This window comes from Hesperophylax consimilis, chromosome 25 (genome assembly GCF_061612785.1).
Source record: "Hesperophylax consimilis isolate HC1 chromosome 25, BYU_Hcon_1.0, whole genome shotgun sequence".
Taxonomy (NCBI): Eukaryota; Metazoa; Arthropoda; class Insecta; order Trichoptera; family Limnephilidae; genus Hesperophylax; species Hesperophylax consimilis.
In genome coordinates, this window is record NC_142860.1 from 9,116,996 (window position 1) to 9,132,822 (window position 15,827).

Sequence of the window (15,827 nt, forward strand, 5' to 3'; positions counted from 1 at the left end):
GTGGTCTAGAAGTGGGAACTTTAGATCACATATTTTTTGGTTGTCCCTCTCTAAACAAATATCCTCTCTTCTATCAAGCCTTATCTAAAATTGCCTCCCCTCCATTCAACATCTCATCTCTTCTAAGTCTGAACTCGACTCCAATTTTCATTATAATTTTGAAATTTGCCTATTTAAATAAAATTAATATTTAAATTCACCTTTCATTTCTCAATAATTTTAAATGATGGCTAAGAACACCCTTGAAGGGTGAAAGCCAGAAATAATAGGAAAAAAAACTATACATATTATTATCTATAAGCACATAGACTAGTTCCCCAGTTTGACCCGAGAATGTTTCTCTACAAATTGGGTAACCAAAAAAAGTGATGTCTGATATGAAATGTAATATATTTTTGTCTCTTGTGAATATTAACTTTTTTTTCTAAATAAATAAAAAAAATAAAAATAAAAAATTGTTAGGTTAAACAAAATAACAATGCTTCAACGACACTTAAATTTTTTTAAAATAGTTAATTATAAGTATGTATTTGAATTTAATACCACTAAAAAAATGATTAAAAAAAATTAAATACGTTTTCATACATAAAAACAAAAAATACATAAAAAAATATTATGTATCTTCCGACTCAAGTTCACGATAATCCATTTCCAGGGTTGCCAAATCGTAACGGGCTTCTTTGAAATCTTCCTCCTCCATTCCTTCCCCGGTGTACCAGTAGACGAAGGCTTTCTTAGAGAAAAGCAGATCAAACTTCCTGTCCAAAGCCTCCCACAAGGGACGGATGGCCGTGGTGTTAGCCAGCAGCGTGGAGGTGCGCTGAGCGCTCGCCAGGCCAAGCCCGGCCACCTCTGCTGGTGTGGAGTTGTTGATGGCGACCTTGAACCCCACTGGGTACCAGTCCACGAACTTGATCTTGGATTTCTTTAAGTTGGCGAGAGCGGCGTTCACGTCTGTAGGCATTACATCCCCGTGGTACAACAAACAGCAGGCCATGTACTTGCCGGCGTTTGGATTGCACACGACCATCTGACTTTCGGGCTCGAACAGCTGCTTGGTTATCTCCCGAACGGTGAAATCCTCCAATCGATTCCAATACATGATGGGCGCGTGCGCCGCTATGGGGAAGTGAATCCGGGGGAACGGTACGAGGGTCTGGAAGTCGGACAAGTATGCGTTAATGGTTCCCTCGAACCTCAAGGTAGACGTGATGGATGACACAACTAAGCTGATCACCCTGTTGAGGTTACTGTAGGTCGGCTGCTCTATCTCTAGATTCTTCTGACAAATGCCATAGATGGCTTCATTATCTATCATGAAGGAGCAATCAGAATATTCCAAACAGCCGTGGGTAGACAGGACCGAGTTATATGGCTCTATCACGCAAGAAGAAACCTAAAAAAATGTGTTTATTTAATCGCCTTAAATGTCTTAGGGCCAGTTTTTTACACATAATTTGAACAATTAACCAAATTTTAAAGTCAAAGTTCTGTTACCGTTTTAGTTATTTGAAACAACTAGCCAATAAAAGTTTAATATGGAACATGGATAGAACTTTCCCAAAACTTAAAAATTAACGTTGATATGTTCAAATTCTGTGGAATAACTGGCTCTTGACGGAGGAAGTCTCACTGAGGTAAATCTTTATTTGTAATCAACAATCATACCTTTGGCGATGGATAAATAGATATTTCCATTGTGCTCTTCTGTTTGAATTCATCGTATAGGGTATTGAGGAAGAGTGTTGTCAGGCCTGAACCGGTGCCGCCTCCCAACGAATGGAACACAAGAAAGCCCTAAAACATATTGTTTGACATTATTCGGATGCCTATTCCCTACCACCAGGTCAGCAGGTGAAACAGAACGCATATCGCTGGGATTCTCAAAAGAGCCAATTCGGTAACATATTTATTCAGGAAATTCTTCCTTCACCTAACACCGGAATTGATGTTAAAAATATACAAAACATTAGGCGACCTCTCCTAGAACATGCTTTCAAAATATGGAGTCTATTAGAAAGAGTACAGAGAAGTTTCAAAAAAATTTCAGCTTTGATTTTGAACTTTGAAAGACCGGCAATAGACCGAAACTATACTCAAGGAGCTAAGATTACAAACGTTAAAAAAAGCCGACAAAGGGGTCACTTGATTTGAGTCTTTCAAAATTTTATCTGGACATTATGTTTGCCCTGGCATCCAACAAATCTTCACCATCAACAAAAATGTAAAATTCGGTGGACACTCGAATAATAAAACACCTTCTGCATTAGAAACACTTCCTTCGTCTACCAAATAGTACATATCAACGACGTCATTGCAAATAGAGTAGTGGATGCATGGGAAACACTTCCTTTATAGACCAAAGAGGACATATCAACTACTTCATTGCAAATAGAGTTATAGATGCGTGTAATAAATTTTCACAACATATATCATCCATGCAATTGTTATAAACCAATTTAAAACATGATTGGATTCTTATTTAGAGAGAAGAAAGGATTATCTTATTTTAAATTTAAAACAACTCAATTACTTTTTTGTGAATTGAGATACGAGCGCGTCAGCAAAATGCTGCCTGCTCATTTATAATAATAATAATGAAAGAGTCCTTGCACACTTGCTTCTGGCATCTCTTGTGTGATGTTATATAAATACATAATGAGAACTAGACCTGCAAGCTGGAACAGTTATCTGCTAATTTCCTAATTCCGTCCATCAGAGGATCGATGATTTCCCAGCCGGCAGAATACATTCCCCGAGCGAAGATGTGAGCCGGGTCTTCTTTGCCAGCGATCATCTGTTCTGGGTGGTAAAGGTTACCGTTTTCGCTCCAACGCACTTTGTCTGCAAGTGCAAAGAAAAAATTATAGCTATTTGATTAAATATTGGCACCATAGTAACTTGGTTCGCTCTTCCGGAAAGAGGCAGTCTGCGTCCCAACGGCCAGCAGCCAACGGCGGGGATTTCGAACTGGGAAAATTATTCTTGGATATGTTTATATTCCACCCGGATCAATTACACAAATTTACGAAAACCACATTGAAGACGTAGAGGCCCTCAAACCCAAATATCCGGAAGCAAGAATGCTGCTAATCGGTGATTACAATCTTCCAAATGTAGACTGGACTACACTATGTAATAAACAAACAGTCCTTTTAAATACATCAGCTAATGCTCGTAAAATTATTAATATGTCCAATTTCCTTGGTCTTAACCAAATTAATAACTTATTTAATTCAAATCACCACCTGGTAGACCTCGCATTTAGTAGCGATCCTTCAGCAAAATTAAGTAAATCAATAGACACCCTTCTCTCCACAGATTTCCACCATCCTCCCTTAAGCATCACCATTGTGAACAATTTTCTTAAAACTTCCTGTAACATTGTTCTTAATTATTCATATCTCTTTGCAAAAGCAGATTATCCACTGATTATAATAGAAAGTGCAGACTGGTCTTTTTTAGACAAAAACACAAATGTCAATCACACTCTAGAATCTTTTTACTCCATCATCAACACGGATATCAATAAACACGTTTCCTCAACTCAAATCAAGACATCAACTTTTCCTAAATGGTTTAATAATGATAACACTTTTCAAAGAGAGCAACTCTATAACTACAAAATATTTCATAAATACAAAACTGACTGTAAAATTCTCGCCAATAAATTATATAAAACATACATGCTTAATATAAAAAAAGTCCATTCAGATACCAAAAACTTTTTAAACACATAAATTCAAAAAGAAAAAACAAACCCAGCCTACCCACTTACATGCATTTCCAGGGGAAAAGTAGTAGTGATACTAAAGATATTGTTAATTTGTTTGCCGATTTCTTCAAAAGTATATACGATACAGACATTCCATACGATCAAATTCCACCCTTTCATCCAAATGTGTCAATCCACATTCCTGCTTTACATATTAATGTTCCTGATGTTATAAACAAAATAAAATCACTCGATATAAAGAAAAAAACTAGTCCTGATAAAATTAATCCAGCTTTTCTAATTAACTGTGCATCAATACTTGCCAAAACACTATGTAAATTATTTAACCGATCAAAAAACTCCCTGATCTATGAAAAAAATGTTATCTATCACCTGTATTAAAAAAGGAGATATTCACGATGTCACAAATTATCGACCCATTTGCATGCTTTCAACTATTCCCAAATTATTTGAAAAACTTATCCTTGATAAAATCTACGTACATATCAATAAAATCTTTGTACCAAATCAACATGGTAGATCCACTCTATCAAATCTCTCTTTGTATGAACAATTTATAGCTAAAACCACGGAGGAAGGAAGACAGTGGAGCTGGCACTAGGGCAACTAAGCCCCAGCGCATCAAACAAGATGAACTAAGCCCAAATGGGCGTGGAATGGGCGCGGCTTACCGGGCTTACTAGGCCAGTATAATTTCACCGCTCGGCTTGAGCAGACGTTTCCTTTATAATCTGTATAGTGCTTTTGTTACTTTTAAGCGATGAAGTGCAGTGTGAAGTTATGTAAAAACCGTTCAGAAAAACAGTTAAAAACTACAGATGGCATTACTTTTCACCTGTAAGTATTTTAACTGTTGTTTTTTTATAATAAATTGCTCGTTTTCCGCACGCTTCTGTCACAGGTAGCCGACTTGACGGAATAGATGATGGCAAAGTTATGCGATACTGGGCTTTGAAGAAACTTACTTTAGAGCTTACAATCGCACAGCATTGATTTGTGAGATGGGACGTTCTTATTCCAAAGAGTAGGTATAATCCAGTTATGGCCATTTTTTGCTGCAGGTATATTATTGATATTTTGATTTTAACAGGTTTCCGGTGGATTCAGTGGTAAGAGAGCAGTGGAAGAAGCTTGTAGATAAAGATGGTTGGAATCCAACAAAATGTTAAAAAATTTGCTCTAACCACTTTAAAGATGACGACTTTTATACCACCAAAAACGGAAATAGAAAACTGCGACCTGGAACTATCCCTGATTTGTACTTGGAAAATAAGGTGTGTTTCATTAAAAGTATTATAAAAATAGGTTAAACAATTTTATTACAATAATACGGGAGTATGTCACCATACTCTTGATAGCTTATTCGTAGGATAACGTATATTATTTATTTATTTATTTATTATTTTATTTACGCCCTAATGGGCTTTTACATGAAAATATACATTTACATTGATTACAATAATTGAACATAAGAAGATAAATGGAGTTAATTGTAAGAAAGCAACACATATAATAAAATTTTGTGCAAATTAGCAAAACACTAATAAGATGGATTCAATATAAAATATACCCAAGCATGAAATAGTAAGTAAAAGAAAGTTCAACATAAAAAGTAAGTAAGTGGGTGTGTTTAAACCCAGTATTAATTGTGAGTTTAACAAATCGATAAACCAATATAAATTAGAGTGTAACTTACTCGTGAGGTAATGAACATTATAACAGAGATTTAAAAAAAAAAAAAAAAAAAATAACAAAATAAGAGTTGCACCTGTAAAAAGCAAAAACTAATAGAATTTAGCAATATCGACATGAATAAGAAATAATAAGATCTGAGATGGAACATAGTGTTATGTATAAAAAGTAGTTAGTAGGTATATGCATACAATTATAAGTGTATAGTAGAGCAAATAAAAAACAAACAAATATGGATATAATTTACTTGAAAGGTTTCGAATGGGAGAAGATGTAATAAAATTATTAAAGCTATAAAAGTTAATTATTAGCCGATAGAATCGAAATAAGTTGCCTTTTAAAGCTCACAAAATTGTCAAAACCAAACATATCTATAAGTTCACAGTATTTATTCGCAAGGTTGTGAATTCTAGGAATTGGTGAAAAAATAGAATAATTAGTGTTGAGGTTCTTGTTAAATTTAAAAGTATCTTTACTGCGAGTTTGCCTAGCAGGAACATTAATGCAAATAAGTTCCAACAAATTAGGGCTGTCAATTAAAGATTTAATAATTTTGAATAAAAATAGCAAATCAATTAACACTCTTCTATCAGATAATTTAAGAAGTTTAGTTTCAGCAAGCAAGTTATTGTAATTTATAAATTCGATTGGAATTTTCATTTTAAAATTAATGTACCGAAGGAATTTATTTTGTACCTTTTCTAATGATTGAGAATGGACCTTGTAGTACGGTGACCATACGGTGGAATTGTATTCTAATTTGCTTCGTACTAACGAGCAATACAGATGTTTTAATGTTGACATACTTTTAAAATTTGCTCCCATTCTCAAAATAAAACCTAGTATTCTCATCGCATCGCTTGTTATTTCATCGATGTGTTCGTTAAACTGTAGACTCTCGTGGAATATAACACCAAGATCACGAATCTGTGATACACGAAGAAGATTAGCACCATTCATAAAATAGGAAAAATTAAGTGGATTTTTGCCTTTGTAAAAACTGATAATCTGGCATTTACCTAAATTTAGTTGCAAATCATTGACAGAACACCACGCACATAGTTTATTAAGGTTCAACTGCAAAATTGCGCGATCGTCATCGTCTTTGATTATTCTGTATATCTTCAGATCGTCGGCAAATAACAGGACTTTAACATTAGTAAAAATATTAACAATATCATTGATAAACAAACAAAATAATATTGGGCCCAAGTGAGATCCCTGTGGTACTCCGCTCGAGGCAGCAAATGTATAAGAAGTAAACGAATCTATCTTGACTGCTAAGTACCTTCCTAATAGATAACTCTTAAACCATTCCAACATGCTCCCTCTTATTCCCAACAATTTTAGTTTACGTAATAATATTTTGTGGTTTACTTTATCAAATGCCTTACTGAAGTCAGTATATATGGAATCAGTTTGATGTGATGCATTAAGGGCATTAACAATATCATTCGTGTACAATATCAAATTGGTAAGAGTAGATCTACCTTTAATGAATCCATGTTGAAGGGGAGAGATGGTTCGATTGATTCGGGATATCAACTTATCTAGTACTAGGCTTTCAAAAAGTTTGGGTAAAGTAGACATTATACATATTGGCCTATAATTTGTTACTTCGCTCTTATTACCTTTTTTGAAAATGGGCGTTAAAAGACTAAACTTCCAAAGGTCCGGGAATACACCTGATGAGAGTGACTTTGTAAATAACTTATGAATAGGATATGACAATGTATGCATACAATTTACTAAAAACCTGGGCGGAACATTATCAGGTCCTGCGGATTTTCGGGAATCTAGACTCTTCAGCTTAGATATAATATCGTCTATGGTTACATTACAGTCAGATATATCAAGAGTTTCAACCAAATCAAAGCACGAAATATTGCTGTCTTCACTTGCATTAATGTAAACGCCGCTAAAAAAATCAGCAAAAAGATTAACAGTTTCCTGAAGATTTTGGGATAATTTAGAATCGAATGACACACTACTAGGTATGTAAGTACCATTTTCTTTTTGGGATTTAACATATTTCCAAAAGAAATTTGAGTCGTCCATGATAGAGCCTTCGACATCACTAATGTAATTTTTGTAACATTTTGCGGAGAGCTTATTGCACTCTGCCCTCAATTTTTGAAACGCAGTATAATCGATGGCCAGGCGACTTTGTTTGAATCTCTTATGAGATAATTTTTTGAGGTAAATTAAGTCTATCAGGTCTTTTGAGAACCATTTTGGGTATAGAGTTTCTCTGTAAGTCGTTAAAGGAACAAATTGTTCAATTGCAGAATTAACGATGAAGTAAAAATTTTTAAGGTGTACATTAATATCATCGTCGCTATCAAAGAATGACCAGTCAGTCTGTTTAAGGAAATTTGAAATTTTAACATAGTCAGCTTTTTTGAAATTTCGAGTTTCTACTACCTTTTTTACGATAGGAATTGGTTTAAGATTGGACATGCATATTTCTAGTGGTGGATGGTAAACATCGACAGGTAATAGAATTTCGGTACTTCTCACAACACAGATGTCAGACACATTTGACAGTGCCAAATCCAACGTACGACCTCCTATATTAAGAACATTATTACACTGTGTTAGACCTAAGAACAGTGCCATATCTCTAATAACACGAATATTGACATTAGAACAAGAATTGACAGAATTCATATTACACCAATCATAATGTGGCAGATTGTAATCACCACAAATTGTAGTACTATCATAATATATAATTCGTTTTTTGTAGGAACCTCTTTCTTTAGAACCAATGCAGACGCTGAACTCTGAGCCCGAGTTTTCTGAAGTAGGTGCAAATGTAGAGATAAATTTGCTCTTGGGAAATCAGGTTTGTAAAATGTTCTATATTCTCCGTATATGTTAAAATAAAAATGTTTAGTGCCATGGATTATGGAATTTGTTGAAGACTTAGTTTTGATTTTTTTGTTCTTGTAGGAACCACTTTCGTTAGAACAGCAAGATACCACAAGAAAACAGAAACTGAGGAAAGAAGTTAAACGTTTAAAATTTAATGACAAAAAAAAGTCTTTGACAATAAGGAATTTACAGACTAAAGTAAGGCGTTTGAAACTGGAGGTATGGTATATTTTTTATTACAGCCGTGTTTTGTATAGCATTCACGTTATAAACTTTTTTAGTTTTATGTTTTATCTGAGTGATGATCAAATATCACCAGAAACGATTCTGATACACTTTATCGGTGACTTCGTGGAAGTTTAGAAACAATATTTAATAATGATAATATTAATTGTGTTCTCAGCAGTAAAGAAGTAATTTGATTTAATCATTCTTTCCAGATATCCAGCATTCAGTCACCACTGAATACTCTTAAAAAAAAATGCTTTTGGAATCGTATGGGGATACATTATCATCAGTGAATATTAAAGCTAAGGAACTCATTTTACGGCAGGTGGCTAAATCTCAGGGAAGAGCGATGGAAAAAAATACTCCCCCAAACTCCGTTCGTTTTTTTCACGTTAAAATTTTACTCTCACATGTACGAACAACAGCCAATAGACAATCACATTTTTCTGTTAGCCAAATCAATTTCTGAAAAATATTGCGACATACGACTAAAATATTTAGCTATTTTTGAAAACATGACCGCAACGACAAGACAAACATTGACCAAACTTATACTATTTAGAGGAGAGTAACTTTTTTTTAACTTTATAATTTCTGAAACGTTGTATTGTTATCCAACGGGTTCTTGCATTTTTTCCATCAGTCTGTAATTTTATACATATTTTTGTAATAAAGTTCAAACAGATTTTAGCATCAAAAATATTTTTGATAGTTCTTAAAAAAATCATTCCTCCATGACTTCATGAAGGGGTCCCTGGCCACTGACTCCAATGCTTATTTTTGTTGTTGTGTATTTTATTTAATAAAATAAAATAAAGCTATGGGATGTGTGGGATTGCACTAACCTCCCCACATCCTGGAATAAAGAATTTATTATTATTATTAATATGTGATATTAGATATATTGTCATTAAAAACCCTTGTAATTAATTTACAAAAATTAAATAATATAAGAAATAATAGTGTTAAGTGGTTAAAACTGGGGATTTTACCCGATTCTGGCTAGATGGATGGGTGTGTCCATTTCAAATCCCACCCATACTTCCCGCCCTGTAATGATCTGCCCTTTCTACTTCAAACTTCTCCTTCTTCTCTTCTTTCTACGATAAATTTTCCTTTAAGTCCCATAGGTAACTTTTCCATAAGGCTTTGGTTATGTATATCCGGGGTAGGAATATCCTCCCTGTGGTCTTTATAAGCCTTTGCTCCTCTATTTATTACACACCCCTTCAAGTGTGTACATCCTAGATTGTCTACGTGACGTACGACCTTGAACGTACTCATTTCACGTGACGGGTAAGTATAAAAAGGTTTCACCGAACGTTGTGTTGGTTTTTTGTTTCTCGGTTTAGAATCCTAGTTATGTATGTATGTGTGGTACCCCTCGGTTCTTTTGAGATAGAGTGAGTTGAATCCATTACCGCTGTGTTTTAAAACCATTTTATAAACCCTATCTTCTAAGTCGCCTGCTCCCCCAACTAGCTACGTGATTCTACCTGTCATAGGGTTGTGTGAGTATAATAAAGTGTTAGATTTTATATATGTGATATACATACGATAAATTTATGGTGTTAGTTGTCGGCGCCATCCATGTATATATTTTGGGAGGGGAAGGAGAGGAAAGGAAATGAATTTTTTTCAAGTTAAGACTGGCTCCTCCGCTTACCAAACAAAACTGATGGATGATAATTCGAACAAGGCAATCGATATCTGCGTGTCTGGATATCACAACCGGCCGGGTCTCCCCTTGTTCCAAATCGGCAACCTTCACGCCACAATAAAGAAAACCAGGTCTCTTCACCAATTTCAGAATTGCCCCAATCTCAAACACCTCCAGGATAAACTACTTTACTGAGTGTAGAAGGGGAAAACCATAACATCCCTTTATCACGAATCTAGTCGCGAAAATGTGACACGTAAGGTCCTAAGTTACGTGCCACCTCTAGAAAACGTTGTAACTCCCACGTCGTCGGGGATTTACATCCCTTTCTAGGTCAATACATAGATACCACACGACGATCTTGTCGACATTTTGCCCGCTTATTAACGATAGGTTGTGTGCCTACCCATTCAGCCAATTATCATGTGAGATATATGTAAGGTCTACTCGATATGCCAAATTTGGGATGAGGACTGTCTGTATTTTAATATTTGGTTCCAGTATTTATTTTATGAGGTTACTAGCATCCTCGTGTATTAGGTATGGGTAACTCCTACTGAATACCTATCCTCTCAGGTAAGGTATAAACGGATAATTGGTTTGATTTTTTGCATTTAATTTAAAGAGGCTGCCTACCTCTCGAAAGGTACCTGTTGAGAAAAGTTGTTCGGTTGGTAGTTTTATTTCGGAGATTACCATCTCCCTCTTTCGACTTTAGATTTGTTTTTGTGCATCCCAATTCGTAACTTAGAAAGTCAAATAATAGATGAAAAGTATTAAATTAGAAAGTCAAATACAGAAGAAAAGTTTTCATTTTGTTCCGTCTGGTTGCATCCGATCGCTTTCAATTCGGGACGGCATACGCTAGCAAAACTTCCCCTTTGACTGACTGTACCTGCGTCTTGTCCTATATATGAAAAGGTCGTTGACTCGTCTCTCGCTCACAGCTGCTCGACGGTTCGCCTAGCACATCCCTGTTAATGATAACATTATTTGGGCGGCAGGTGTCGTAAACTTAGTTCCTGTACCTCGGTTGTATCCGTCTTTTAAAAAGGTCCTCTGAAATTTAATAAATAATATAAAAACTCACCCAGTTAGCCACCTCTCATTCTCAGCGTGAAGCTTACCTGGTTACACTATATAGCTAAATCACTTTAATTTTCGACCTCCTCCCTACGCTTATAAAAGGGTAATTAAATATTCCTGTAAATAAAATTGTACCTCCCTAATCTGTTAGGATTCGAACCCACAGTTAATAATCTATTTGATTCTCTGGTTTTTCGGTCTCCGTGGATAGAATGCCATCTCGCCAAATCAATAACCTAGCCCGATTAAAACTTGCTGCCTTTATATACGGTCACTCTGTTTTAAAAACGCGATCATTATTATTATTATTTTCATGTTTTTAAGACAAGTAATTTAGTTTGAACTACACATTTAAATCAACACAACTTTATAACACAATCGCGATTGCACAACACCGGGCGCCCCTGAGGTGGGTTTTTACAAAACGGCGCTCTACAAATTATCCAATTATTATTATTGTCATTATTATTAATTGTTTTCTCACTGAGTCGAACCACTTTCACTTCACACAAGCACCGGATCAATAATCTTTCACTTTAGTTCAAAATTCCACAATACTATTAACACCATCTGGATCCACTAATTCACTGCAATTTCACACAACACTTCTCATTTGTATCGATTTCATGGAGCTGTCAACGCACTCAAGTTCCAAACCTGACTGCCCGTCCCTGCGCCCTGTCCCGTGTGAATGTGTTTACTCCAGGCCTGTCTGTCCATAAATCTCCCGTCGTTGTCTAAACTAAAATTTTTTTTTGAGCACGTTCGTTTATTTTATGTGAGTGTCCAAAACATCACAGCCCGCACCTTACTTCTTACCGCAAACTGGCGACAAAATTGTCGTAGAAAAAGTTTCTATGACCACCTCCACTCTCTTCCTTCCTCTGTGGCTAAAACCCTAAAAACCCTAAAACCCAAGTCGACTCAATATATGTATACAGACTTTGTAAAAGCTTTTGACAGTTACTTTTAAAAGTTAACCTCAAAATTCTCCTCAATAAACTTTAACAAAGGATAAACTATTGGAATGGATAAAGAACTAATAGAATTCTACAAGTAATAAACAACTCTAACTTATCACACAAATTCATGGCCACTAGCGGTGTACCCCAAGGGTCGCATTTAGGCCCAATACTTTTTTTTACTTTTTATAAACGATATTGTCACTGCTTTCGATAATAATTTTGAAGTCTTGCTTTTCGCCGATGATTAAAAATTATTTAAAAATATAAAAACAATATTTGAGTGTATTCACATTCAAATAGATTTAAACAATTTACAAGATTGGTGCAAACTTTATCTTAACATTAATAAATGCCACATGATAAGATTTTTCAGAATAGCTCAACCTTTTAACTACCAATATAAAATAAATGATGTTCCCTTCATCTCTGTCAGTGAAATTAATGATCTTGGCGTGATTTTCGATTCAAAATTTAACTTCCTTTCACACATAAATTCAGTTACCAACGAAGGATTAAAAATGCTTGGTTTCATTTTTGGAAATGGCAAAGACTTTCTTAATATTTCAACATTAAAAATCTTATATTCTTCTTTGGTTCGTAGTCAAGTCGAATATAATTCTTCTATCTGGTCCCTTCACTTCAAAATCCACTCTGACTCCATTGAAAAAATTCAGCATAAATTCCTAAGATTCATTAATTATAAATTCGGTCTACCAATTGAAACAATAAACTAAAATCACTTGATGAAAGAACTAAACTTAATAAAACTCTCAGATAGAAGGCTTGTTTCCGATTTGATTTTTATTTATAAAATTGTTAATTGAATTATAGACAGCCCTGAATTATTGAGTCTAATTACATTCCATATACCTATATGAAGTAGTCGATCCAAAACTCTCTTTAATTGCAAAAAATATATAAGGACTGAGTCATTTAGATCCTCGCTTATACCTAGATTGCATGCAGTTTGCAATGTTTTCTCAGAAGTAGTAGATGTGTTCAACTGCACGGAATATAGTTATAAGAAGGCTATAATAACACACTTCAAACACAATAATCATTGTCAGGAATGATAATATTCTTCTGCATGTCTCCTATATCATATTTTACTACGTCTAAACTATTTACTTCAGATATCTGATAGTATTAGCTAACATAATAAACAAAAAACAGTAACATGGCCCGACTCAAGTATCTGATTCACTTGGTCGTGCCATGTCTTCCTCGGGCGTCCCCGACTTCTGCTACCATTCACATTTGCATCGTATATTCTCCTTACACTCCTTTCTTCGCTCATTCGCTCTACATGCCCAAACCATCTAAGCGTCCCTTTCTTGATCTTACTCATTACGCCTACATAAAAAGTCAATGGGTTTAATTGTTGATATTATTTAATTAATTTAATAGATATATTCAGCTAACAATAAAAAGTAATTATAAAGACACCCTATATAGTAAACTTCCTTCTTCTTCCGGCGCTAGTAAAATTAGACTGTTAATATTAATTTTAGTTGTGTAATTTCCTACATATTATGCAAATATATAGGTCGTTAAGTAGTTATAGGCCTTAGTCGTAAGTCACTAGGTATAAGTCTTAGAGGTAAGTCACTTGTTTTAAGTCAGTAGTTCTAGTATTAACTATTTAAGAAATATATTTGTACAGCGCCTTTGAGGTGATTTCTCACGAAAACGGCGCTACATAAATTAGCCAAATATAATTATAAATTTGGAATGCGGGGGGGTGCGACAGAACGATACAAGTGGGCAGATGGCAGATGACTAACCGATGACGGTTGGCTCTAAGTCCACCATGATGGTGCGGGGAACAAGGCGGCCGACGCTGGTCTCCGAAAAGAAGGCCTCCCTGCAGCGGCTGCTCTGGGCCGGGGTCTGGTCCTGCCCGTCACTGGACACACCGTGCTCGCGGCAGTATTGCCGCCAGCACGCGTCGCCCGTTAGCACGCCGGCCTTCCCGATGTGTATTAATATGCATTCCCTCTGAAAATATGTTTACAAGTAGATGATGATTTTCAACTTGAACAGAACTTGAATAGAACCAGAATAATAATAAGTTTAGTTCGGGTTCAATGATAACTAAACACAGTGACAATTCAACACACTTTTAAAAAGTGATAAAAAGTCAGTAGAAACGATGAAAAAAAATTAAACCTAACCTAACCTTACCTAACCTACTTAACCCAGTTAATAAAGTTTTTGTTTTGTCACTTTGCATGACTTTATATAACTTTTTAAAGATGTGATGAATTATCATTGTGATTATTTATCCGGTCACCCATTGAACGATAGGCAAAATGTGTGTGTATATCGGATGATTTGACGTGTTATGTACAATTATATCTGTCTATGTTAGAAGTTAGTGTTAAATCTAGAAAATTAATCGATGCATTAGTGTCTATCTCTAAAGTGAATTGGATGTTTGTATGGAATGAATTTATAAGAATAAAGTCAGTTGTCGCTCTGTTCCTATCCAAATAAAAAAAATATCGTGTACATATCCTTTCCACGCAAGAACATTATTTAAAAGTAAAGAATTATAATTAATAATCTTATTTTTTTATAATTACATTTAAATATTGTTATTCATAAAAATGTTTGCCAACAGTGAGCTAGTTGCTCCCGTGGGTAGCCCTTGGTTCAAAAAATAAAAAGGTCAAAAACAAATTAATGTGTGTTTTTATTGTAAATTATGGCGAGCTATAAAGTTAATGCGTTTTACAAATAACGTTAAATTTGCTAAAAAGTAATGTCAGTTTCCTTTTATAGTAATTAAGGTAAATCAGAAGGTTTTACTAAAAAATATTTCGTATTATCCGTGCTCGACGATTAAGAATAATTACCCAGATAACCAATATTTACAGTAATTGAAAATTCTTCCACAAGTTCAATATTTATATAATCTGGGGAACCAAAGATATTAGAAGAACGAGATATGCTACGTTGTCCGCCGGACCGTAGGCGGAGTACTACCTAATTAGGGTACTTTGAATACTATCGGGACGTGTACGCACAGAAATCTGTTCTCTGTATTAGTGCGGATACCTTGGCGTAAGCGAAGGTGTGCAGTAGTATTGGTGAACAAAACCGGCGACACTGGGCACAACAATTCCACACAGTATGAACTGCTTATAGCACATCTCGTTCTTCTAATATCTTTGTGGGGAACCCACTTTTCTAGATTCAAACTACAAGCAAATAAATAATAGCATATATTGAACTAATGGTAATTATTCGGAATCGCTGGACAAGGATTATATGAAATATTTTTATTTAAAACCTTCTGAATTACCTTCATTACTATAAAAGGAATCTGACATTACTTTTTACATAGCCACTCATATCAGAAATACCTACAAGAGAAAATGTCATCAACAGAAATCATTCCAGCTGTCATCCCATACAACGAAAGTGAATTTTTGATTTACGTAATTAAAAATTAAAATGCTAAGATTAAAAATATCCCAAATGCAGTCAGATTGCTTTTATAGTAATTAAGGTAAATCAGAAGGTTTTATTTAAAAATATTTCGTATAATCCGTGTCCAGCGATTCCAAATATTTACAGA

The 15,827-nt window shown here is 34.9% G+C and overlaps 1 protein-coding gene across 1 annotated transcript; it reads right to left on the reverse strand.

Moving 5' to 3' along the window:
• Nucleotides 1-613: 613 nt before the first annotated feature.
• On the reverse strand, nucleotides 614-15,557 carry LOC149411502 (tubulin alpha chain-like). Its single transcript, XM_089646646.1, has 5 exons — nucleotides 15,552-15,557; nucleotides 14,029-14,242; nucleotides 2,672-2,844; nucleotides 1,669-1,797; nucleotides 614-1,396 (listed from the first exon to the last, which is right to left on the reverse strand). Exons 1-5 carry the CDS (start codon nucleotides 15,555-15,557, stop codon nucleotides 614-616), a joined length of 1,305 nt encoding a protein of 434 aa, XP_089502772.1.
• Between the last annotated feature and the right edge of the window lie 270 nt (nucleotides 15,558-15,827).